Raw genomic sequence first — 22864 nt, forward strand, 5'->3', positions numbered from 1 at the left:
ACATGACATATGGCAAATACAGCGACGACCCCATCGAGCCTGAAACCCCACCTAGGCAACGTCTGGCCGACGTCTCAGCATCAGCACCACGTATCCTGTGTCTCAACTCGAGCCCTGTCATCGACTCGCCAGCCAAGGTCGCGTCCACCTCCACCATGCCCGACCACAGCTTTCGCTCAGCCATGAATTCGGGCTCCGGCTCGTCCATGAGCCGTACTACCTTCACATCGCCTGTCAAGCAGAGCAGCAACGGCCTTGCAAGCTCGAGCAAGGGCCAATCCTTCCGCTCCAGTCTCGAGCAGTTCAGATATGGCAACGGCAACGGCGCTTCCAAACATCACGCAGCCGCATCGGACAAGAGCTCCGACCTCAGCGAGGCCGAGTCGTCCGATCAGGACCAGCGCAAGCCAAAAAAGCGACGCCTGGTCAGAGGCGGTGACACCCGGTCCCAATCTCGCGATCTGTCCGAGGAAAGGACCAAGCCTACCAGGCCGAGCCAGGACAAGAAGCCGTCGAACGGCCGCCCCGCCAAGAACGAGGACAGCGATGACGATGTGCGGGAAGTCTCCCCTCCCCCACCACGATCGTCCGCCACGCCTGCGTTCCCGGTCAAGCCCACTCCATCAGCACCAACAACCAACACCACCATCCCTGCCGCACTCACTGAGGCCGAGCTCAAGGAAAAGGCGCGCTTCATTATCCAGTCCAATCCGGTGCTCGAGCCTAAACGTGTCCTCAACGCGCTCCGACAGACCCGTGGCGACGTCGCCCGCGCTACGCAGATCCTCACCTCCCGACCCAGCGTCGTGCCTACCAAGACGTTCACCCTCAAGCCTGCCAGCAATGGTATCCATAAACCTGCCCACGCCGCGCTTCCCCGTCCCAACGGCGCCTCTCAAACCTCCAAGCCGCCCACCAGCACCGCCAGCTCGCGCGCCTCTACACCCGCCACCATGTCGCGCAACCCCTCGCAGACCTCGTCCCGCCCACGCCACGAGGCGGTCGAGATCAGCTCGGACGACAACTCATCTGACGGCAATCGCGAGGAGAAGGAGGAGCGTGCAGCCGTCAAATGGTTCAACACGGCCGACGCGAGCGCGCTCATGGACACCACCAACTGCAACGCCGCGCAGGCCGAGACGATCCTCGCACTGCGCCCATTCAGGCACGCCGGTGACATCGAGACCAAGCTCGGCGCCAAGTCGGCCAAAGGTGTGACGCCACGGCTCTTCCACGCATGCAAAGATCTGATGGCGGGCTACTACGAGGTGGACTCGGTGCTGGCAAAGTGTGAGAAAATTGGACGCGAGCTGAGCGAAGCCATGTCCGCCTGGCTCCCAGATGCCAGTGGGTCTCGACTGGCCTCCCCCGCTTCTAGCTCGGTCGCCGGCTCGCGCGAAGGCACCCCCGCCTCAACCCTCAACCTTTCCTCCATCAAACGCAACACGGCGGACAAGTTCTACCTCGAATCCCAACCGCGTCTCCTCTCGTCCAAGGTCACCCTCAAGGACTACCAACTGGTCGGCGTCAATTGGCTCTACCTTCTGTATCGGAAGCGCACGAGTTGCATCCTCGCCGACGAGATGGGGCTCGGCAAGACCGCGCAGGTCATAGCGTTCTTCGCGCACCTCAAAGACCTCGGTATTCGCGGACCTCATCTTGTGGTCGCCCCAAGCTCGGTGTTGGAGAACTGGGATCGCGAATTTCGCTTCTTCTGCCCCTCGCTCAACGTGCGCAAGTACTACGGCAGTCTCAAAGACCGTGCTGAGCTGCGCGAGGAACTCTCGTCAGACCCTGCCTTGGAAGTCATCCTGACCACCTACGACATGGCAGCCGGCGGTCCAGCGGACCACAACTTCCTGCGCAAGTTCGGACGTCGTGGCTGTGGTCGATCCGAATGCAAACCCGGCTGTTCGGAACCCGACTGTCGCGCCGGTGGCTTCGAAGTGTGTGTCTTCGACGAAGGCCACATGCTCAAAAACCGCAAATCCCAGAAGTACGAAAAGCTTCTTCGCCTCAAAACGCACCACCGTCTGCTGCTCACCGGTACACCCTTGCAGAACAACCTCCAGGAACTCGTGAGCCTGCTCAACTTTATCATGCCCGAGTACTTTGCCGATGCCGAAGAAGCCTTGGCGGCGATCTTCAAGGTGAAAGCGGGAGGACAGCAGAACGAGCTTTCCAAGCAAAGGGTGGATCGGGCCAAGAAGATGATGCATCCGTTTGTGCTGCGACGCTTGAAGGACAAGGTGTTGACGGATTTGACGACCAAGACGATTCGCGTCGAGTATTGCGATATGACGGTGGTGCAGCGGAAGATTTATTCGGCGGCGGTGGCGCGTACTCGGCGTGTTGCAGCCGAAGCCGAGGCTGCGCCTACCACCCGCAAGACAGCGGCAGCAAGCACGAGCCGTGAGAGCGGCAACGTGCTGATGGAGCTTCGCAAGGCGGCCAACCACCCGCTCCTCTCGCGTCGCCTCTTCGACGAAGCCAAAATCGACGCGATGGCCCGGGACCTGCTCAAAGAACCCGACTACGCAGATTCGATCTTCGACCACGTCAAAGAGGATCTACGCATCAACACGGATGCGCAACTCTCCTTTTCCGCCCAAACCTACCCTTCCACGCGCAAGCACGTCCTGCCACCCGCGGAATGGATGAAGTCGGGCAAAGTGCAAGCCCTCCAACGGCTCATCCCGGAGATTCAAGCCAAGGGCGATCGAATCCTCATCTTCAGCCAGTTCACCATGGTGCTCGACATCCTGTGCGTCTGTTTGGACCACATGAAGGTCAAATACGTCGGATTCACCGGTTCGACCCAGGTGGAAGACCGACAGGTTCTCGTGGACGAATTCACCAACGATCCGTCGATCACCGTTTTCCTGCTCTCCACCAAAGCCGGTGGATTGGGCATCAACCTGATTGCGGCCAACTGGGTGATCCTGTTCGACCAGGACTTCAATCCGCACAATGACAAGCAGGCGGCCGATCGATCGTATCGCATGGGTCAGACGAAACCGGTCACCGTCATCAAGCTGTTGAGCCGCGGCACGATCGATGAAGATATCCATGCGCTGGGTGAACGGAAGTTGGAGTTGGCCGATCGGGTTTCGGGTGAGGACGATACAGAGTCCGACGAGGCCGAGCAGAAGAAGGTCGCGCAGACGCTGCTCGCCAGGCTGAGGGACGCGGCTACGCCCGAGATCCAGGAGATCAGTGACGATGATGAATAGAACCGCATGGCAATGCCAATCATGCTGCACACAAGTCTGTGAATTGTGAACGTCAGACCAGACTCTCACACAGAGAGGCATACTTCGACATTCATCCTGAGACCCAAGTCTATTCCGAATCTCTATACATATCTACATCTAAAGCTGACCAAGCAGCTCGTTCACCAATCCGACCAGCCTTCCAATCATCTGTGGCAGCTCCTCCCCGCCAATCACTGCCGTCTTAGCCTTAATGGCGACATCCATACCGTCCTCCTTGCCGAGCACCACATCAAGATTGACGTCTGGCTGCCAGATCGCGCCGTGTTGCGCTACCGCCTTGACCTTCTTGCGGCCGGCAGTGTCGTCCTGCTTTTCGCGACGTGTGTAGGTGAGCGGGTGGTCGAGTTTGACCTGCTCCAGTGCCGGCGCCTCCTCATCGTGCTCGCTGGAGAGTAGGATGTTGACAGCGGTATTATAGCTCGCTTTGTCCATCGTCAACCCCGCCCAGCCATGCGCATCGACCAAGTCGGTCTGGTCGAACCTGCCGCGCTGTTTCAGCTGCTCCGCTGCCGAGCTGGCTCGCTCCTTCATTGAGTCGCCTGGCAGCTGCATGGGCAAGCAATTGAGCAGAGGCCCTTGCACGCGCTCGATCGAGTCGAAGTCTGATGAGCGACCGAGCTGATACAACCCGAACACGGGGGAGGACGATGAAGCGCGTTCGGACAGCAGCGTGGACCATGCAGCAAGGACGACGGCGGGGAGTGTCAATCCGCCTTTGCGCAGCTTGGCGTCCACAGTCGACGAGAGGAAGATGGCGTTGTGCTCGGCGTGGAATGCCTCACTGTCGATGTCGGCGTCTGGTCGAGCCTGCAGGAGCCCGCTACCCGCTTCAGACAGGGACTGGGCCCAGTACTGCTCAGCATCCGCTTTGAGATGCTGTTGCTCCTCTGCCACGTGCTCAACAGCCTCCACCCAGGCGTTCGAGCTGACCAAGTCGCCACCGCGGTAGAGCGACGCAAAGTCGCGCACCAGCATCTCGATCGAGAAGGCGTCATACAGAACATGGTGCAGCGAGAAGACGATGACGTCGCCAACGAGGGTCAGCTGGACAGGAGGCCTCGTGAGGTCTGGCCATCCTTCAGCAGCACGACGTGCAACGACTTCCTTCGTCGCCTGCTCCGTGGATCTGTCTTGAACCTGCTCCTCGACAAAGCTCGAGTCATCAGAGACCCAGTCAGGCTTCAGAACGACCTGAGCAGCACTACCATCTTCGCCGAGCAGGAACGCTGTTCGCAGAATAGGCTGGAGCTGTCGTATCCTGCGCCACGTCTCCTTGACCTTGTTCGTCGAAGCATCAGGAAGGCGGTGGGCAAAGCTGAAGCCGCCTTCCCCTCGTCCGTGCTGAGACTTTGACCACGTGGCGAGCCAGAGCTTCTGGCCCGCGAGGATCGGAAGAACGCTTTGGATCTGGTCGGCTTCGATGCCGAGGCCCGCTGCGATGTGCTGCGCCACTTTGGGCGAGACTGCGGAAGCGGATTTGCTGTAACCGTTGCCGTTCGCATGACCATTGCTGGTTGCGCTACCGTTCGTCTTGACGCCGTTCGCCTTGGATTGGCTCGATAGGATGCCGTTGATCGTCTCGCCAGCCACGATCTCTCCCATTCGCAGCTTGATGCCAGCCTTCCGAGCTTGCGATGCAATTCGAATCGCAGAGATCGAATCGATGCCAAGCTGCGACAGCCGTGTGTTGCCTTGCAGCTCCGTGTGATCGACACCGGCGACTTTGCCGATGATCTCGGCCAGCGTACGTCCGTCTTCACTTAGAGCCGCCTCTGCCTGATCCACCGAGGAGCCGCGTAGATCGTGAGAGCCGTTGGCGTGCGACCCTTCAGGCAGATGCTGCGGGAAGGCCGCGTCGCCCAACATATCCGGCAGCTTCGAGATCGGACTTTCGACATGGCTCGAGAGGTGCTGCATCAGCGCGTCAAGACGATCGACGAGAGCGTCAAGTGCCATTTGGTCGTAGCGGCTGCCGTCTGCCTTCGCCACGATCGACATCTTGCTCGGACCCTGCACGAATGCCACGTTGAGCGTGTACTGAGCTCGCTCGGCGGTGTCATTCGACAGCTCGAGGGCACGTAGCTTGCGATCCTCCTGCTCGTCGTACGCTCTCTGGTAGTCAAAGAGCGCGTCGAAGAGCTGTCCGCGGCCAAGCTTTGCCTGGACATCTCGAAGAGCCGCTCGTCGATGCGGCCTGCCGGCATCGTTGGCGGCTTGCAAGGCTGCGGCGACCTCCTTGACAGGCTGATCAAGATGGTCGAATCGGACACGAGTGGCGACCGTGTTGAAGGCGGGTCCGACAGCGGTATCTGCCTCTGGCATCAGATCCAGTAGTCCAAAGAGCTGGCCAAAGCAAACGTCTCTTGTCTGGCTTTCGATCGCCAAGAGCTTGCCAAAGGCGAGGTTACAAAGCACTTGAGGCGAGACGCCAATGTCACGACAGCGCGACTCGAGCTCTTGCGATGTCAGAGCAAGCTGCCTCTCGACGAGGAAGGCTTGGCTGCGCTCTGAGCTGGCCGCGAGTGGCGTCGGTTGGAAGCCTCGCAAAGCGCTCTGCCAGTGGTGCACGTCTTCGTCTTGGGACAACAGCGACGGCACGAGCTCGTGGAAAGGTAGGCGAGCAGGCAGACGCCCTTCATCGCCGACGATCAAGGCTTCAAAGTCCTCGAGCAGCTGAGGAAGCGAGCTACCATCATACAAAGCGTGATGAACGCTCAGCATGATAGTCACTCGGCCGTCGGAGCCCTTATCGGACCACAGGTGAAGGGCATGCGGAGCGGTTCGGAAAGCGTCTTCATCTTCGAAAGAGGGCTGACCGTCCAGCTTGTTCAGAACGCCATTCGTGAAGCTGCCAGAGTGCTCGACGATGCGAGCCTGCGCCTCGGAGTGCACCGCCTGAGCCCAGGCATGTGCACCTTCGACCGGGTGGAAGGTCATCCTTAGAATGTCGAGCCGGTCGACAAGCTGATGCCAAGCTGCGATGATCTGCTTGGGTGTGACGTCGACGAGCTCGAACGTGTGATGATGGAAGTACAGACCGCCAGCCGAAGCAAGCGACTGCGCGATCATACCGGATTGCAGAGGCGTGCACGGCAAGATCGACACAGTAGCGTCCTTGGCAGACAGCTGCCAGCCTTCCTTGTGTGCTACCGTGCTGGTTCGCTTGACCCACTCCTGCAGCTTTTTGCTGTGCTGGCGAGGCTCAGATGGACCCTCCGATGACTGCGTTTGCTTCTCAGCGAGAGCAGCAATGTTGGGAGTGCTGAGCACGTCAGCGACGGTGAACGCGTAGCCAGCAGCGCGAAGCTCCTTGACGAGACGGATGGCAGAAATCGAATCGATGCCAAGGCGATGGAAAGAGGTCGTTCTGCCGATCTCGTCTTCAGAGACACCGCTGAACTCGGCCACCGTCTCGCGAAGCTTTTGCTCCGACGCGGACCAGGCCTGGTTCGAGACGGCACCCTCGCGTTTCGCGCCGAGCGAGCGGAGCAGAGAGGCGTCGACGTGCTCGTAGAACGCAGCCAAAGCCTTGTGATCCGTCTTGTTGTTGTGCGTCAGTGGCAGACCACGGCTGGTCGCTATCCAGTGAGTGGGGACCATGTAGGCTGCCAGACGCTTGGCCGCTTCTTGCTCCAGTCGGATGCAGAGCTCGATGGCCTTGTCGTCTTCGCGGACACCGAGGTCACCACTGGTGGAGACGCCATCAGCGGCAGCGACGAAAGCAACGAGCTGCTTCGTTCCCATGGAAGGATGTTTGAGGTACTGGACGTCAGCGTCGCGCACGCCGGCCTGATCAGACAGCACAGCGGTGACTTCGTCGAGCTCCATGCGCTGCCCGTTGACCTTGACCTGTCGATCAGAACCGATGCGGCCGAGGCATTCGACGCTTCCATCGTGCAGGAAACGACCCAGATCGCCGGTGCGATAGACTCTAGTGCCGTCCTCCATGTGGACGAACTTTTCAGCAGTCAGCTCCTCGCGGCCATAGTAGCAGTCAGCCAGCTGAGGACCGCCAACGACAAGCTCGCCGATAGCTCCGGAAGGCAGGACGCGAGTCGATCCTTCTTCGAGCACGAACATCGAGGAGGTGGGATAGACGCGACCGATCAAGTTGCGAGTTGCTCCTGACTTGACTTGTCCCAGCGTGTTGCCGATGGTGGCTTCCGTGGGTCCCCAGGCATTGATCAAGAGACGCTCGGCCTGATTCCATTCGTCAACGACACGCGAGTCGATGATGTCGCCTCCGCTCATCAGCCACTCGAGCTTTACTTCCTCTGGGTGCACAGTGCCGGCAAGCGCAGCTGGCAGATCGGCGATGGTGATGCCGAGGTGCTCGATCGAAGCAGTCAAATCCTCTAGGAGCTCCTGCTTGGGTGCAGTACCGATCGAGAACCCGAGCGACAGAGGCATACACATCTCAATCAAGCACACATCGAATCCGATGGAAGCGAGCTGCAAGAACCGAGACGTGCGAGTGAAGGGCAGGATGCGCTCCCACGAGTATAACGCGCTGGCCAGCGCACGTTGGTTGATCTGTACAGCTTTCGGCTTGCCTGTGGAACCGGAAGTGAAGAGCAGATAGCAAGGTGCGTCGAGGTCCGGCGCCGGGAGCTCCCGACGGTCGGAGCATGGTTCACCAAGCTGCGCAAGATCGAGTACCTCGCATTTGAAGCCAGCCAGGTTCTTCTTCGTGGATTGACTCGCAATGACCGGGCAGTCGCCGACCGATTCGATCATGTACGAAAGACGCTCCGCCGGCAGGGTCGGGTCCAGTGGCAGGTACGCTTTGCCTGCCTTCCAGATGGCAAGAATCGTAGCATAGAGTTCAGCACCATCCTTGTTGAGATGGACACCGACAAAGCGGCTGGTCTTGTCGACGAGGTGCCGAGCGATGGTCGTGCTGAGCGAGTCAAGCTCGGAGTACGAGGTGAGCTTCGGCGGCTCCTGCATCGATGAGGCGAAAGCGACAGCAACTGCGTCGGTATCGTTTCGCACATGTCGGCTAAATCGAGCCACCATGGTCTCGCTCGAGCTTGTCGGAACGTAGCAGTCCTTGTTGAGGATGGACAGATTGCCGGCGTTGAGCTGCTTGGCTTCCTCCACTCCCGCGAAGGTAGCCAGGATGCTGTCGTACTGCGCAAGCATCAGCTTGGCCTGTTCGACAGGGATGTAGCGGGTGTCAAAGGCGAGATGGAGCTGCACCTTCTCTCCAATTGCGCTCACCTCGAGCGCCATGGGATAATCCCTTTCCATCTGAGTGCTCCCTTCGATGAAGAGGCCCTGCTTCTCCGAAGATGTCGTCTGGCCGAGGTACGAGAAGAGAGCCTCGAATGGCGCTCGAGTCAGGTCAAGCCAGCGCATCAATTGAGGCAACGAGACGTGCTGATGCGGTAGGATGGCATTGACAGCTTGGTGCGCTCTCTTGCAGAGGTCCTCCGATGCTGTCGATCTTGCGTCGGTCAAACGAAGAGGAACGGTCGTGACACAAGGGCCGTGAATCAACTCGATCCCGTCCACAGGAATGCTCCGGCCGGACAGAACGAGTCCAAGCGTGACCTCACTGTCTCCGACGTACAGACCAAGCAAGTGCGCGAATGCTGCGACCAAGATGGACTGCACGGTCACCTTGCTGGCGCGAGCCGCCTTCTTAACGTGAGAGAATGAGCTCCGAGAGGTCACGGTAAGCTCGTCGCCGCGGCTGACGTTGTGTTCGGGACGCACGCCCGTCAAGTTGGGCACTTGCGTGAGCGAAAACTCTGAGAGCGTTTCGGTCCAGAACTTCTTGGCCTCCTCTTCCTTGGCCTCGCCGACGATGTTCTGAGTAGCAGCCGCAAACGAAAACGCAGGTACGTCCTGAGCCTGGCCGCCGAGACGATCCGACGCCTCCTTCAGAAGCATGCGGATGGAGTCGCCGTCGTATATGGCATGCGAGCAGGTGAGCGTGAGAGAGGGCGCTGCATCTTTGATCTGCCATGACTTGAGACGCAGTGCAGGCACGCTGCCAATGTTGCTGGCGATGTCTTTTGCCGTATGAGCATGGTAGTTGGTCAGCTTCTCAGCTGTGGGAATGGCCTCCGAGGACGCGGACCAAGTCGAGGCCAAGGCGTCAGCGCCCAGCACTACTTGCACAAGCGTGCATTCGACCTCGGTGAAGACCGTGCGGTAGATCGCGTGCCTGGACAAGGTGGTCAACCAAGCATCGCGGATATGCTCCAACCCATACTCGCTACTCGTCATAGTGATCGTGATGGTGGTGATGTAGCGAGGAGTGTCGCGATCGTCCGAGATGGCCTGAGAGACCAGGGCGACCTGCATCGGGACGCACGGCAGGGCGGTCTCGATAGACACCTTGTTGTACTGCGGCAGCGCCTTTACCTTGGCGGTGAGATCGGAGAGCTGCTTCTTCCACTCAGCATCGCTAACGCCCGGAGACGCGTTCCGGTCGTCCTTGCGTTGACGTGCGATGGCTTCGATGGTGGGTTCGTTCATGATCGACGAGACGGAAGCCTCGAAGCCCTGCTTTCTCAGCTTGCTTGCCAGTGTGACCACAGTCAGACTGTCGAGTCCCGCCATGATGAGATCAAGATCGTGAGTGAGCTTGATGTCAGAGGCCAGACGAACAGACTGGCGCACGAGGTCGGCCACCGCTTGCTCGCTGCCGGTGAGATCTCTCTGCTGAGACTGGTTCGAGCCGGAAAGCTTGGAGAGGCGGTCGGGATCAACTTCATGATACAAGCTCTTGAGCAGACGTCGATCCGCTTTGCCGGACAGCGCAGAGATGGGCAGGTATTTGAGCGGCAGCACGAGCGACGGCACCATGTGCTGAGGCAGCTTTGCCCTGACGCGCTTCCTGAGCTCCAGTGTCTGTTTGCTCGCCTCTTCTGACTGCTCGAGCAACGCAGCGGGGTCGGCCGAATCGTCTTGCTTGGTCCTGGCGCTTTCGGATGCGATGAAAGAGACCAGTCGTGCAGGGCCATCGATCTTGGGATGGTCCGAGTAGATGGTGACAGCAGTGCCCGCAGCTTGCAGGTCCTCCCTCAAAGAGGCAGAGAGCGCCGCATCCACCTCGCCGAGCTCGAGGCGGGCACCCCGGACTTTCACCTGCGAGCCGTCCAGACGACCCAAATACTCGACTTCGTCGCTCGGATGCAAGCGGACCAAGTCTCCGGTGCGATAGACTCGCTGCCCATGGAACTCAACGAAGGACGACGATTCGGGCTGGTTCAAATAGCCCTTTGCGACCTGGTCGCCTCCGATGCACAGCTCGCCAGGCTCTCCGCGTAGGGTTGGCACCAGGCTGCCGTTGAGCTCCTTGAGAATGAGATATTGGGTGCCAGGGAAGGGGCGACCAACATTGCTGGGCCGAGAGTGCTTGCCGACTCGGGCGATCGAGTTGCCGATGGTAGCCTCACTTGGTCCGTAAGCATTGAAGACGACGGGCCTTTCTTCTCCTTCGCTGCCCCACAGCTGGCAAAGATCTTGCGTCAGGGCTTCGCCGCCGATGATGAGCGCGCGCAGTGAAGGCACAGCACTAGGCTTGATTCGCTCTCCCTTGCTGAAGAAGAGAAAGGGCACCACACAAGCATGCGTGACTTCGAGCGTAGACATGGTCGTGGCGATATCATCGTGAATCAGAGCACGTGGCCCAGTGACAATGGTAGCGCCGACTCGAAGTGAGAGGAAGATCTCGAGGAGATGAACATCGAACGCTTCGGCGGAACGAGCAAGGAAGCGCGCTGGAGACTTGAAGGAGCCAGGTGCTTCCTGTTCGTAGGTGAAGTGGAAGCCTTCGATTGCTGCAGCCAAGTTGGCTTGTGTCAGAAGGCAGCCCTTCGGTTTGCCGGTGGAGCCCGAAGTATAGATGATGAAAGCGACATCATCGGCTTGGATGCCCACGTCATCGACACCGCTGGAGTCGGCGAGGGCATCTCGGTACGCCTTCGACTCGACGTCGAGCTGATCCACCTCTGTCAAGCTATCAAAGTCGCTATCTTTGCTCGACGCGATCAAGAGCGCAGCCCCACTGTCCTTGAGAAGCTCCTTCTTTCTGTCAAGAGGGAGGGTCGCATCAAGGGGCAGGTACGCATGACCAGCTCTGAGGATCGCCAGCGGTGCGATGTAGCTGTCTAGGCCGCGCTCGAGACAGACACCGACGACGGAGTTGCGCGGGAGAGAGCGGAGTCGGCTGGCCAAACCGTAACTTGCCTTGTCGAGCTCTGCATACGTGATGGTCGCGGCTGCTTTGCGAGCCGAAGGCGACTCCTCTAGGTCTTGATAGATCTCGACGGCGTATCTGTGCTCGGACAGCGCTCCGGCGTTCAGGGAGCGAGCAACGCTGATGAAAGAGGCAGTTTCTTGCTGGCTTCGAACGACCGGCTTCGTGATGGAGAACAGAGGCAAGCCTTGCTTCTCCGAGGGGGCCACGTCGCGGAGGAAGGCTGCGACTTCGACATCGGAAGAGGAGCAGAGGGCTGAAAGACTGCGATTGAACTGCTCGAGCATCAGGCTGCCGAAAGCCTCGCTGATGACGCTCTTCTGCCAGCTCAGTCCGAGCTTGACGGTCCCATCGGAAGCGGGCAGCACCTCGACGCCGAGAACATGTTCGGTGGCCACGCCCAAGTCTGCGAGCTTGGACAGGCGGAAGTGCTTGGCGTCGGCCTCCTCAGGCTGCGAAGGAGCGGGCTCGAGAACAAAGACGGAGTGGAAGAGCTGCTCTCCCGGCGGCACTTGGAGTGTACGGCGGATGGCTCCAAGATCGGTGTGCTGCGCTTCCATGACGGAGGCGTGGAAAGCATCCGTGTCTTTGATCAGATCGCGCAGCTTCTGCGTCGGTCGCAGGACGAAAGGTACCGGTACTGTAGACAGGACGGGACCGTACACCTGGTCAAGCTCCGCCGAGAGGGTTCGTCCAGAGACGGAGTCACCGAGGATGAGGTGCTGCGACTCGAGGTAAGCGGACAGCACCCAGGCCCACGCGGTCTGGACGACAGGACGAGCTGAGACGCCAAGGTCTCGGCATACCGCTTCGACGTCTGTCCACTTGACACTCGCGGTGACGTAGCGGGACTGATGCAAGCTGGCTTGTTCCTCGCCTTTCGATGACTTGGCGAGCGTCAGCGTCGGGAACGAGGCAGTTTCGCCTTTAGGGTAGGAAGACAGAGCCTGGTCCCAGATGTCACTATGCCTGCGAGCCTCCTCTTGGTCGATGGGCAGGATCTGCGCAAGTGCGGTCGAAAACTGGTGCGACTCTGGTGAGGTCCGGCCTTCGTAGAAGGCCTCGACATGATCCTCAAAGATACCCAGAGATCGGGCGTCGTAGGTGCTGTGGTGGGCGACCACGATCAAGGAAGTCTGAGTCCCCTGCTTGGCGAGCATAAAGGCTACTGGCGGGCGAGCGCCGAAGGGATGCAGCGCCAGCTCTTTCTCTGCTGTATCGAGGATGACTCTCTCGGCATCTGCATCGTCTGCGATGTCGACGTGCTTGATCTGAGGATCAAAAGACTTCCACACGATCTGCAGGAAGTGCGGCTGGAAGGGCCACTCGCGCTTCTGAGTGTCCACGTCGAGAGAGCCAATGTCGGCAAAGGAGGTGCGCAGACTGTCGAAGCGGTCGACAGTCTGGACCAGAGCTTTGGAAAGGCTTTCCAGGTCACAATCGGATGGCAGCTGGTATTGACGCTGAAGACGATAGCTCGAGCTGTCCCGCTGCGACTCGGCCAGCATGCCCTCCTGCAGAGGTGTGCAGGGCAGTACCGACTGAATCTCGGCATCCTTGGGGCCGTCGTGGCTCTGCTGGAGCCAAGACACCACTGCCGGACGGAAGGCGGCGTCCCATTCCGAGAGAAAGACAGCCGCTTGCTTGGCTCGCTCATCCGAACCAGACTTGGAGCTCTGAAGGTGCTCTCCGAGCGACTTGAGGGTCGGGTAGCGGGCAACGTCCAGAACACCAACCGAATAGCCTTCTTGCGAGACGCGCTGCGAGAACGTCATAGCGCGGATAGAGTCGAGACCGACGCTGGTGAAGGGAGTCTTGCGCCCAATCTTGCTTGCATCGACGTTGCAGAGCTTGGCGAGCCACTTTCGCAGGCAAGCCTCCGCCTCGGCCGTCGCGGAGTCGATTTCATCGTCATCCCCCTCGTTGGCGAGCTTGTTCTCCCATTCGAGCTGATCGAAGTCGGCGAGGACGTTCTTGAGCGCGACACGATCGATCTTGGCGCTCGACGTTCGAGGGAAGTGCGAGAGAATGACAAAGAGGTTGGGCACCATGTACGAGGGCAGGTTGTTTTTGGCGTTGCTCTGCAGCTCGCGGGCGACCTTGATGGCCTCTTCGTCCATCCTCAACAGCTCTCCAGCTTGGCCACCAGGCAACGCGGAAAAATTGATGATCTGCTGTTCGCTCTCGTTGTCCTTCTTGGGGAAGGCCATGGTCTCGGAGTCCTTGATTTTGTCGTGACTGTTCTTGATGGCGGCATTGATTTCGAGCAGCTCGATGCGGATGCCGTTGATCTTGACTTGGTCATCGATGCGTCCAAGGTACTCAAACTCTTGGTTGTCAAGCTGACGGACAAGATCACCGGTGCGGTAGACTCTTCCGAGCTGTGGATGTGGGAAGAACTTGTCGGCCGTCTTGACGGGATCGCCCACGTAGCCTCGAGCCAATTGCGGTCCTCCCAGGACGAGTTCACCGACAGCGCCCTTGATGACGACACGATCGTACTTGTCAAGGGCGTGACACGAGGTAGTGGGAAGCGCTACACCGATGTTGGGCGCCTTGACCCGGTCGCCAAACGGCACGCGGCGGTTCATAGCGATGAGGGTGGCCTCAGCGGGACCGTAGAGGTTGAGGAGACAGCAATCCTTGCTCCACTCATCTGCGACGACTTGGCTCAGCTTTTCGCCGCCCGAGATGACCACCTTGAGACTGGGCACACGATGGCGCTCGGTCATGGCCATCACAGCGGGGGTGAGGAGGGTGTGAGTGGGCTTGATGCTGTTGCCGACGTCGACGAGGTCTTGCAGAAGTACACCACGGGGACACGAGCAGATTGTGCCGCCAAGCCCCCAGGTGTAGAAGCAGTCCATGATGGAGAGATCAAAGTTGTAAGCCGAGTACTGAAGATAGCGGATCTGATCGGTGCCGATCTTGTCTTTGCCATAGGGGATGTAGAGGCGAAGGGCTCGCATAGCCTGAATGATGGCAAGATGCTGGATGCCGACACCTTTGGGAAGACCTGTTGTGCCGGAGGTCCAGATCATGTATGCTAACTGCTCTATTGACCGCGATCGCGTGGCTTTGGTCGGCGGTGAATCTTTAACGTGTTGCAATTCATCATCAAGCTGATCGAGACGGATGGCGTGCATGCCACCTTTGCTCTTGACGTCTTCGCTTTCCAAATCTTCTTGCAGCTGCTTGGAGATCTTGTCGTCATGGGTCAAGACCACCTTGGCGTTGGACTTGGCGAGAAGCGCCTGTCTTCGCGAGGCAGGCCAGTCCGTGTCGATGGGGCACCAGGCAGCTCCAGCTTTGAGCACGCCGATGAAGGAGAGATAGGTTTCTGGGCTCTTTTCGAGATAGAGCGCTACAATGTGGTCGGATTGCGAGTCGGAGCTGGCCGAACCGATACCGTGGCTCCAGAGAAGATTCTTGACCTTTTCCGCCCGCTCGTTCATCTCGGCGTAGGTCCATTTGGTGGAACGCTCGTCCTTGAGATCGAAGCGAAAGTCGAGGGCGAGGGAGTCGGGATCGTGCTCGGCAAAGTACTCGAACTCGGTCTCCAGACGGTCGGCGTCTCGTCCTTGGAGATGATCTGGATCTGGGAGATGGTGATATGTGGTGTTGTCGGCGGCTCTGAGCTTCCAGTCGAAGCGTTCGACGGACAAGGCATGCTTCTGGGTGTCGGTTTGATACGATTGGAGGAGGGCAGCCACCTGACGCAACTGAAGCTGAGCCGACTGCTCCGAGTGAACGGCAGGAGCGGCTTTCATCTCGAGAAGGAGATGATTGGACTCTTGGAGGCGATAGGAGAGTGCGAGTGAGATCTCGGGTCTCGAGTCGATCTGCAGCTTGTCGAAGTGAGATGATGGAGCATCTTGGTTGTGCGACTGGAAGAAGGCAGCATAGCCATGATCGAGATTCTCTTGCTTGAGCTGCTGTGACCTAGCGGAGTCGACGACGGCGGCGACCTCGGCTGGCGGAAAGGCGTCGAGCTCGCGTTGCACTGCAAAGTCGAGTTGGAGGATGGTCTCATGGCCTGCTTGTGATGTGTGGAGCACCTCTACGTTGGTCGCTTCGTGAGAGCCGTAGTGAAAGAGGATGACGGACCATGCTGACAGCACAGCGAGATTGAGGTCGCCGTTGGAGAAGGCCGAGACTGCGTCCGAGTCGAGACGAAGGGCTTCTTGCACGTGAACGAACTGGCATTGTGAGCCGACACGAGAAAAGTCGGGACCGGATGTCCTGAGACCGGTGACGTCTGGGAAGGGAGCGTGTGAAGCGTTGGACGACGACATGGTGAGGAGCGCTCCGGAAGGCTAGATGAGATGCGCGTCTGCGATGGCTTGCGGGTTGATGGAGCTCGCTGTATCGACACTATCCAGAAGATGAAGTTGCGATTCCTCGGAGAGATGGAGAGGTGAAGGAAGCGTTGCGGTCCGTTGTCCTTTCAGATGAGAGAGGGATACGATAGTGGGTCCCGGAGACAGCTGTCGACAGCGATGGAATGATGTGATAAAGAAGAGCGGAGGAGCGAGGGAGAAGAGGTCTTGGAGCAAGAAGGGCACCAAGGAAGACCAACACGAGCTGAGGCGGATACCTGGAGCAGCTCGGTCTCTGTGCTTCTCAGAGCGCTCAGTTCTCTCTCAATGCTCCAACCCCTCCGTTGAATCACACGGGCATTCCGACTGTGAGCTCAAGGCATCGGAGACAAGCCGAAACGGGATCCACTTCTTCTCAAGCTGGCTTTGGTACGCCGCACCCTGTATACGCTCGCTGCTTGCCGGACCCTTGATTTCAGCCAGAGACCAGATCGACGTGAGCAGCAGCACCAAGCACCGAGCCAGGAAGGATCGGCTAAAAGCACGGCAGATGGTCAAAGTGGAGGAAAATCTCGCCCACCCAAACAGGAAGAAAGAGGGAAAAAAAGCTCACCCAGGAAGATCCAGAATTGGCTAGTGTGATTTCCGTTTGGCTCGTCGGTGACGCAAGAATTTCCATCAAGTCGCTCCGAGTGAGTGGTCTCATCATGCCCTGTGTCCTCCAGACGAAAGGCCGTTGGTGCAGAGAAATGGAAGACCTCATCGGTCGGCCCGTTAGAAGGCTGATACGCTGTGACGGACGAAATGACATTCCATCCGGGAGCGTCCGGTCAGCTTTGAGCCAAGAAGCGTGGATGTGAGTCCCTCTTCTCACGTTATCGGTGCTGTCCGAACCAAGGCAAGGGCTGAGCTTGTAGCGTGGGTATGCCGAACACCTTCATGGGGTCGGCCGAGCTTCAAGTGAACATTCGTCGTGGAAGAACTTCTTGGCAACCAGGCGATCAAGGCGAGGCCAGCAGAAACGGGCCCATGAGCCACTGGATCTGCCTCACCACGAGTCGGTCGGTCGGATTCATTATCTGATAACCCTTTGCCGCAGCAATCTTGTCATTCTGCCATCCCTCCCAGTCGTGAAAAGTCATCTAGTCGGCTCCTGCAGCGCCAAGAGCATACGCTAGCGCCCTCGGGAGAAACCGGTCCTCTGCTTGGTCCAATCATACCATTCCCACCTCGAATGAGATGCGTGGGCTGGCAAACTTCCCTGCAACCGAGTTGGTAACCGAGCACAACCATGCAGCAGACTGAGAAGGACCGAATGGTCGGGTCAAGGTTGAAACAATCACGAGCTTATCAGATCATAGCTCGCATTCTTACTGAAGTCGAGAGGGACAGTAGTGCCCCCAAAACAAAGGCGTTGCGCAGTTGCAGCGGAGCACCGACTCCCGACTTGCAATGCGATTGAGTTGCAGAGACTATGACAAGCGAAAGAGGTCTCGGCGCTGTGATCATGCGTTTGCTTTGGCTGACAAGGTTGGGTGACACATCGTTGCAGCCCAAAGCACGCACCGCTCCAGCGGCTGATCCTCTTTATCAGATCACCAATCTTATCCGATTGGCAACCCAGACGCACACAATCATTTAACACGCTCGCAAACTTTCATATACAATCATTACATCACCTCTCTATTCAAGAGCAAACTTTTGAAATTCTTGGCTGCATCTCGCTCGAGCTCTCATTGGTTGGGCCAATGCAAGACCTCGCTTGTCCATTCACGGTGACGCCTAAATGAGAACCGCTTTCATTGTCGTCACCATAGAGACCACCTGCTGGCACCATCTCATTCGCCTCGTCGTGCATTAGCGTAAACCTGGTTGCAGACAGCTTGTTCAAGCGAACCACATTCACGGACACGCACCGAGACGATGCCACGCCACAATGCATTTCGGCCATGACGGGATTGTCACTCATGCAACAGCCCACTTCCATCCGCTCCCGTCGATTCCATGACCGATCCTGCTCATGACGATGATGCATTCCAAGAAGAAAATTTTATCAGATTAGCCATCTCTGTCCCTGCTGAGCTCAAACTTTTTGGCGGCTCGGCTTTGCTAGCGTTTGCGCCTCTCCCTTCTCTTGCGAAAGCTTGTCGGCCTTGGCTCAACTCGAAGCTCGTTCCAAGATAGGCTCGCCTTGCCTCTGTATAGGCTTTTCTTGCCTCTGTTCCCCACTCTGATTTGCCTTTCTAAACGGCTGCCGACTCTGCTCGCTTTGTCTGTCTCTTACATTCTCTTCGAGCCGCTTCTTTCTCCCGCAACTCCGACTCATAGGGTCGCCAGCTTCTACAAAACAAGCCCGCCTCGTTATCCTAGCCACCTTTCCCCTCGCTACCAATCCACCATCAGACCATCATCCTCGCTCTGTCGATCGTCGTCTGTCAGCGATCTCATCCAAAGGTATGTACGTCCTTGTCAATGACATCGATCCAGCCAAGGCACTTGGTCCACATGCTCGCCATCGTTTCCTTCAAAGCTCGTCAGGCCATTTGCACGCCATCGTCGAGGCACACACGCTGCCATCACGAAAAGCTTGGGCTACCACTCCGATCCACGCTTGCACCCCGGTCAGACCGCCGTCGCTGTCGTTGACCAAAGTCGGCACGAGGACATCGTCGAGTCTTTAGAAGCGACTCGACACTCACGGCCGGTAACGCAGGCCGCGTTCGGACGAGGTCTGCGTCCCACTGTCCAACTCGGCAGCTCGGTCGGCGCGGTCGTAGCCTGCGTGCCATTGTGGGACCCCATGCTTCTCTACGCCAAGGCCTAGGCATCCATTTGGCGAGGTATCGGACAGATGCATCTTGCACCCTGCAGCGGCTTCTCCATCATCTGGATGCTCTGACGAACACGGACGTCCATTTGGGATCATTGATCATCAGACCTGACAGTTCGGAGCGACATCCAGCGGCACTTCCTCGATGTCGAACCTAGGTGCTGGTGTCAAACATGGTTCGGCCTCTTGCGCGCTCTACATTCTTAACGACGTGCTGACGTCGACTGTCTTCTTTTCCGCCTTCCATCTCGCATGAAATTCTCCGACCGCGGCACGATGAATGACGACAGCTGTCAATCCTCACCCCCCGCATCCGTCTCCAGCCCGCGGCACCAACCGCCGCCTTCGATCCGCCGCCAACTTTTAGCGAAAACGCAACATGAGTGCTTCCGCTGCACCTTCTGATGTGGTAAGTCGCTTCGCTTCAACACACCGAGACCAGAGCGAAGTTCGACGATGCACGAGTAGACTCTCGCGCGCTTTTCGTTCCCGTCGGCTGTCCTTCAGTGCTCGTTACATAGCCGCGGCGTGGTGTCGACGTCCGAGTTGATCCGCCCACACGACGCACCTGCAAGGCTCGCTGTTAGGCGGCCTTCATTTGGTGGGTCTTGACAGTCAAGCCACGGCGGTTCTAGCTTTGACAGATGCTTTGACGTCGGCCTTGGCCGTGCATGTTCCGCGAATGCCACTGGTCGCACCGCTCGATGCTGCCATGCTTGCATTCCCGTCTCGATGCCACACACACGCCTCGGCTCATCTACCAGAGTCCGAGTCGATGGTGTCAGCAGGTATAGCTGGGTCCTTTGTGGTCCTCACCAGCGTCCTGCGGCTCCCGTCCCGAGAAGCCGCATGGTCTAACGCTATTTGGTCGAGCACCCAGGTTGCTTTGCTGTCGACTCGGTCCGAGACTGAGAACCGGATGTCAGATCTTGCTTCGATGGCAGGAGAAGGCGTCCGGCCTTCACGCCTTCGACCAATCAGAATCGAGCTATTTCCAAGCATCCGGGGCTGGCTTGCTCGCCCCTCCTTCCTCCTTCCCTCTTTCCCTCGCTGCCTCGCACCCTTCTTTTCCAGTCTTGGCGGGTTGTCTGCTGGCTCGAATGGTGCTGCTACATCTCGCAGCGAAGCAAGCGTCACGTCTTCGATAACATCCTAGCAGTAGCTCGGTGTTGATTGCCACAGAGACGATCCTAGGTCCTACGCCTCCACATGCGCCCTTCGATGGCAACTACAAAATTCGAATGCGGAGCGAGAAATCCACGATTCGACGGCGTGGCGAAGAGGCATGTTTTGTCAGCGAGACTCGCACGCCGCGCTCGTCATCATCGAGCCCGCCGACTCGGATCTGGTGCTGGCTGTCCAGGTGGCACGTTTCGCTGTTTTCTGGATTTTGGTTCTCCGCTCGACAGAGCATGCCTCGCACCGCTACGACCGCCTTTGCCGCTTCATGCCCCCGTCGAGCTTGGATTGGCAATGACAGCGTTGTGATTGGTCGAGCTGCTCGCTCCGCAATTTCATCGTCTTCGGCTGCTGCCAGGTTTGGTCGCTACTGCATTGCCTTTTCGCCGGTCGGCCAGCCGAGAGACGTTCCATCCTAGACTGGACGTGCTGCGGACCGACTGTTGGTGCACGTTCTGCTTGTAGCGCCATCGATGCTTTCGCGGTCGAACAGCGCGGCTTGATCGGACCATGCGCTTGCTCTGATTGCTCTGTCGAGTGCACAAGTCGATCTCGGAGCGGCGATGGAAGACGGTACTCCAAAGACTGCTGCTGCTTCATATGCGTCAGGGTCTGACCAAGCAGAGTGCCGAGCAGAGATGCCGCCGATCTGTCAAAAGAAAATCTGGGTGCAGCTGTCTCTCCCCTTCCGCCGTGCTTTTTTTTCTCGTTCTGCTTAGCCAAAAGAAGGGTCTCACTAGCGCCGGTGATGATGATGATGATGCCGCTGTTTCTCCACCGCTTCGTACTTCGTTCCTTCCCTCTCCTCACCCATCCCCATCGACCCAGCTTACTTGCATTGCCGGCCAAACTCGCTCGTTTCATATATACGCCGACTCTTTGCACATCATCGAACTTCGGTCTCGCTGTCCAACATTGCAGTGTCGCACAAGCTCATCACTCACACCTTGCATCAACCTTTCATTGGCTTTTGATACGATCATCGTATTTGCTCATAACCGACGCACCCTACAATTCATCAGGGCCCTTCTCTGGCATCCTCCATCTCTTCTCTGCCGACCATGAACGGGGTAAGTTCTCACTCACAGCCCGTCTCTCGCTCTCTCCATCACATTCTGACCACTTCACGTCCATCCCTTCAGGTATCTGGCACGCACACGATCCGCAAAGCGGACATCTATGACCTGCTCGGTATCGGATACGGACCTGCGCACCTGGCGCTCTCCATCTCGCTCCGCGAATCCGCCGAGGTCGCCGAGACTCACTTCAAGTACCACTTTCTGGAGCAACGCTCGCACTTTGCCTGGCACCCATCGCTCCTTCTCCCCGGCTCCCAGCTCCAAGTCTCACCGCTGAAGGACCTCGTGACGCTGCGCGATCCCACGTCGACGTATAGCTTCTACAACTACCTCCACTCGCACGGGCGGCTGGCACGCTATATCAACAAGGAGCAGGGTGTTCCGAGTCGAAGGGAGTGGACGTCCTACCTGGCTTGGGCGGCGAGGAGGATGAACGAGGCAGTCAGTTATGGTCAGAACGTTGTTTCCATCGACGCGTTTACCATCGCAACCGGAGCGGAAGAGGGGAAGCAGGACAGCGTGGCGCTTCGACCTACGGGTGAGGAAGATGCGCTGTGTCTCTACCGCGTCCGCACTCGGGACGATGCTACTGGAGAGACGGTCACACGCTATGCAAGGAACATCAGCGTTGCCGTGGGCGGCGTGCCTCGGCTTCCACCTGCGTTTGACGCTGCTTGGGCGGCGCAGACGTCCCAAAAGGAGGTCAAGCGCATCGTTCACAGCGGCTTCTATCTTCCGAGCTTGCAGACACTCGAGCCGGTGCTGCACGAGACCGCCGCCTGTCGTGGCAACGAGAACCGACTCCACCTCGCCGTCATCGGTGCCGGCCAATCGAGCACGGAAATGCTCATGAACCTCCACGCGCGCTTCCCAACAGCGGTGGTCACCATGATCTTCCGCGCCTCGGCCCTGGTGCCATCCGACGACACGGGTTTCATCAATTCCGCTGCTTTCGACCCGGAGAGGACGGACGAGTTCTGGGCCGCTAACGAGGCCCAACGTCGTCGCTGGCTGGTCGAGTTCAAACGCACCAATTACAGTGTCGTCAGGACGGATCTGCTCAACGAACTGCACGATACAATGTACGACAAGTACGAGGTGAGCCTGCCGGAGGAGCTGCAGGATCCCAGCGAACGAGAGGCGGGCAGGATGGAGATGCGTCGCTGCACCGATGTGGACGAGGTGACGCTCGTGCAGGACGGCGTGGAGTTGGTGTTGCGGGACAACCTCAAGAATGGGCGTTTGGAGACGATCAAGTTCGACGCGGTCTTTGTTGGTACGGGTTTCATCAGGAGTCCTGCCAAGATGCCCTTCCTCGACGGACTCAAACCGTTCTACCCCGCCCTAGAGGATGGTTGGACCGCGCGCGACACGCTATCCGCCGAAGCCGAGGTCGCTGCATCCATCGACACCGAGGACGAAGAAGTGATCGAGCGGAAGAGGGAGAACCTTCGAGGCATCACCCGGGACTACCGCCTCGTCCCCGGTGTTGCCATGCGCACCACCCCGCGCAGCGGCAAGTCGTCCCCAGGTAGCGAAACCAGCAGCACCAGCTCCCAACAGACCCTAGCGACCGAAGGAGCAACAAAGCCCGAGGCAAGCCTCTACGTGCTCGGTGGAAACGAAGCTACGCATGGGCTCAGCGATAGTTTGCTCAGCATCGTCGCGCACAGGGCGGGAGAATTGACCACCAGTCTGCTGCACAGGCTGCCAAGGTCAAGGAGAGGCGTCGAGTCGGAGCAAAGGACGGAGGCGCACAGGACTACAGGCGCGAATGAGGTCGGACAGAAGTTGGCCGCGTTGAGTGGGTTGGGTGTCAATGCGTAGTGTACCAAACAGGCATAAAAAATCTCATTCATTGACAGAGTAACGAGAAGCACGCTGAGTCTGACTCGTTTGACAACCCTGCTCGATCTACTCGTCGCTATCGCCATAGTCCGGATTGACGAGCGTAGTAAACAAACTAC

The 22864-nt window shown here is 58.5% G+C and overlaps 3 protein-coding genes across 3 annotated transcripts; 2 read left to right on the top strand and 1 right to left on the bottom strand.

Moving 5' to 3' along the window:
* Positions 1-2: 2 nt before the first annotated feature.
* PSEUBRA_001919 (SNF2-related) lies at positions 3-3233 on the top strand (the record flags this gene model as incomplete). The annotated part of the gene is made up of 1 exon (XM_016435102.1): positions 3-3233. The coding sequence occupies one exon, from the start codon at positions 3-5 to the stop codon at positions 3231-3233; it is 3231 nt and encodes a 1076-aa protein (XP_016293484.1).
* A 138-nt stretch (positions 3234-3371) lies between these two features.
* PSEUBRA_001920 (AMP-binding enzyme C-terminal domain protein) lies at positions 3372-15785 on the bottom strand (the record flags this gene model as incomplete). Its single annotated transcript, XM_016435113.1, has 1 exon — positions 3372-15785. One exon carries the CDS (start codon positions 15783-15785, stop codon positions 3372-3374), a length of 12414 nt encoding a protein of 4137 aa, XP_016293485.1.
* A 5094-nt stretch (positions 15786-20879) lies between these two features.
* PSEUBRA_001921 (L-lysine 6-monooxygenase/L-ornithine 5-monooxygenase) lies at positions 20880-22724 on the top strand (the record flags this gene model as incomplete). Its single annotated transcript, XM_016435107.1, has 2 exons — positions 20880-20888; positions 20961-22724. The coding sequence occupies 2 exons, from the start codon at positions 20880-20882 to the stop codon at positions 22722-22724; spliced, it is 1773 nt and encodes a 590-aa protein (XP_016293486.1).
* Between the last annotated feature and the right edge of the window lie 140 nt (positions 22725-22864).

The sequence above is a fragment of the Kalmanozyma brasiliensis genome (genome assembly GCF_000497045.1).
Source record: "Kalmanozyma brasiliensis GHG001 unplaced genomic scaffold PSEUBRA_SCAF16, whole genome shotgun sequence".
In the NCBI taxonomy this organism is placed as follows: Eukaryota; Fungi; Basidiomycota; class Ustilaginomycetes; order Ustilaginales; genus Kalmanozyma; species Kalmanozyma brasiliensis.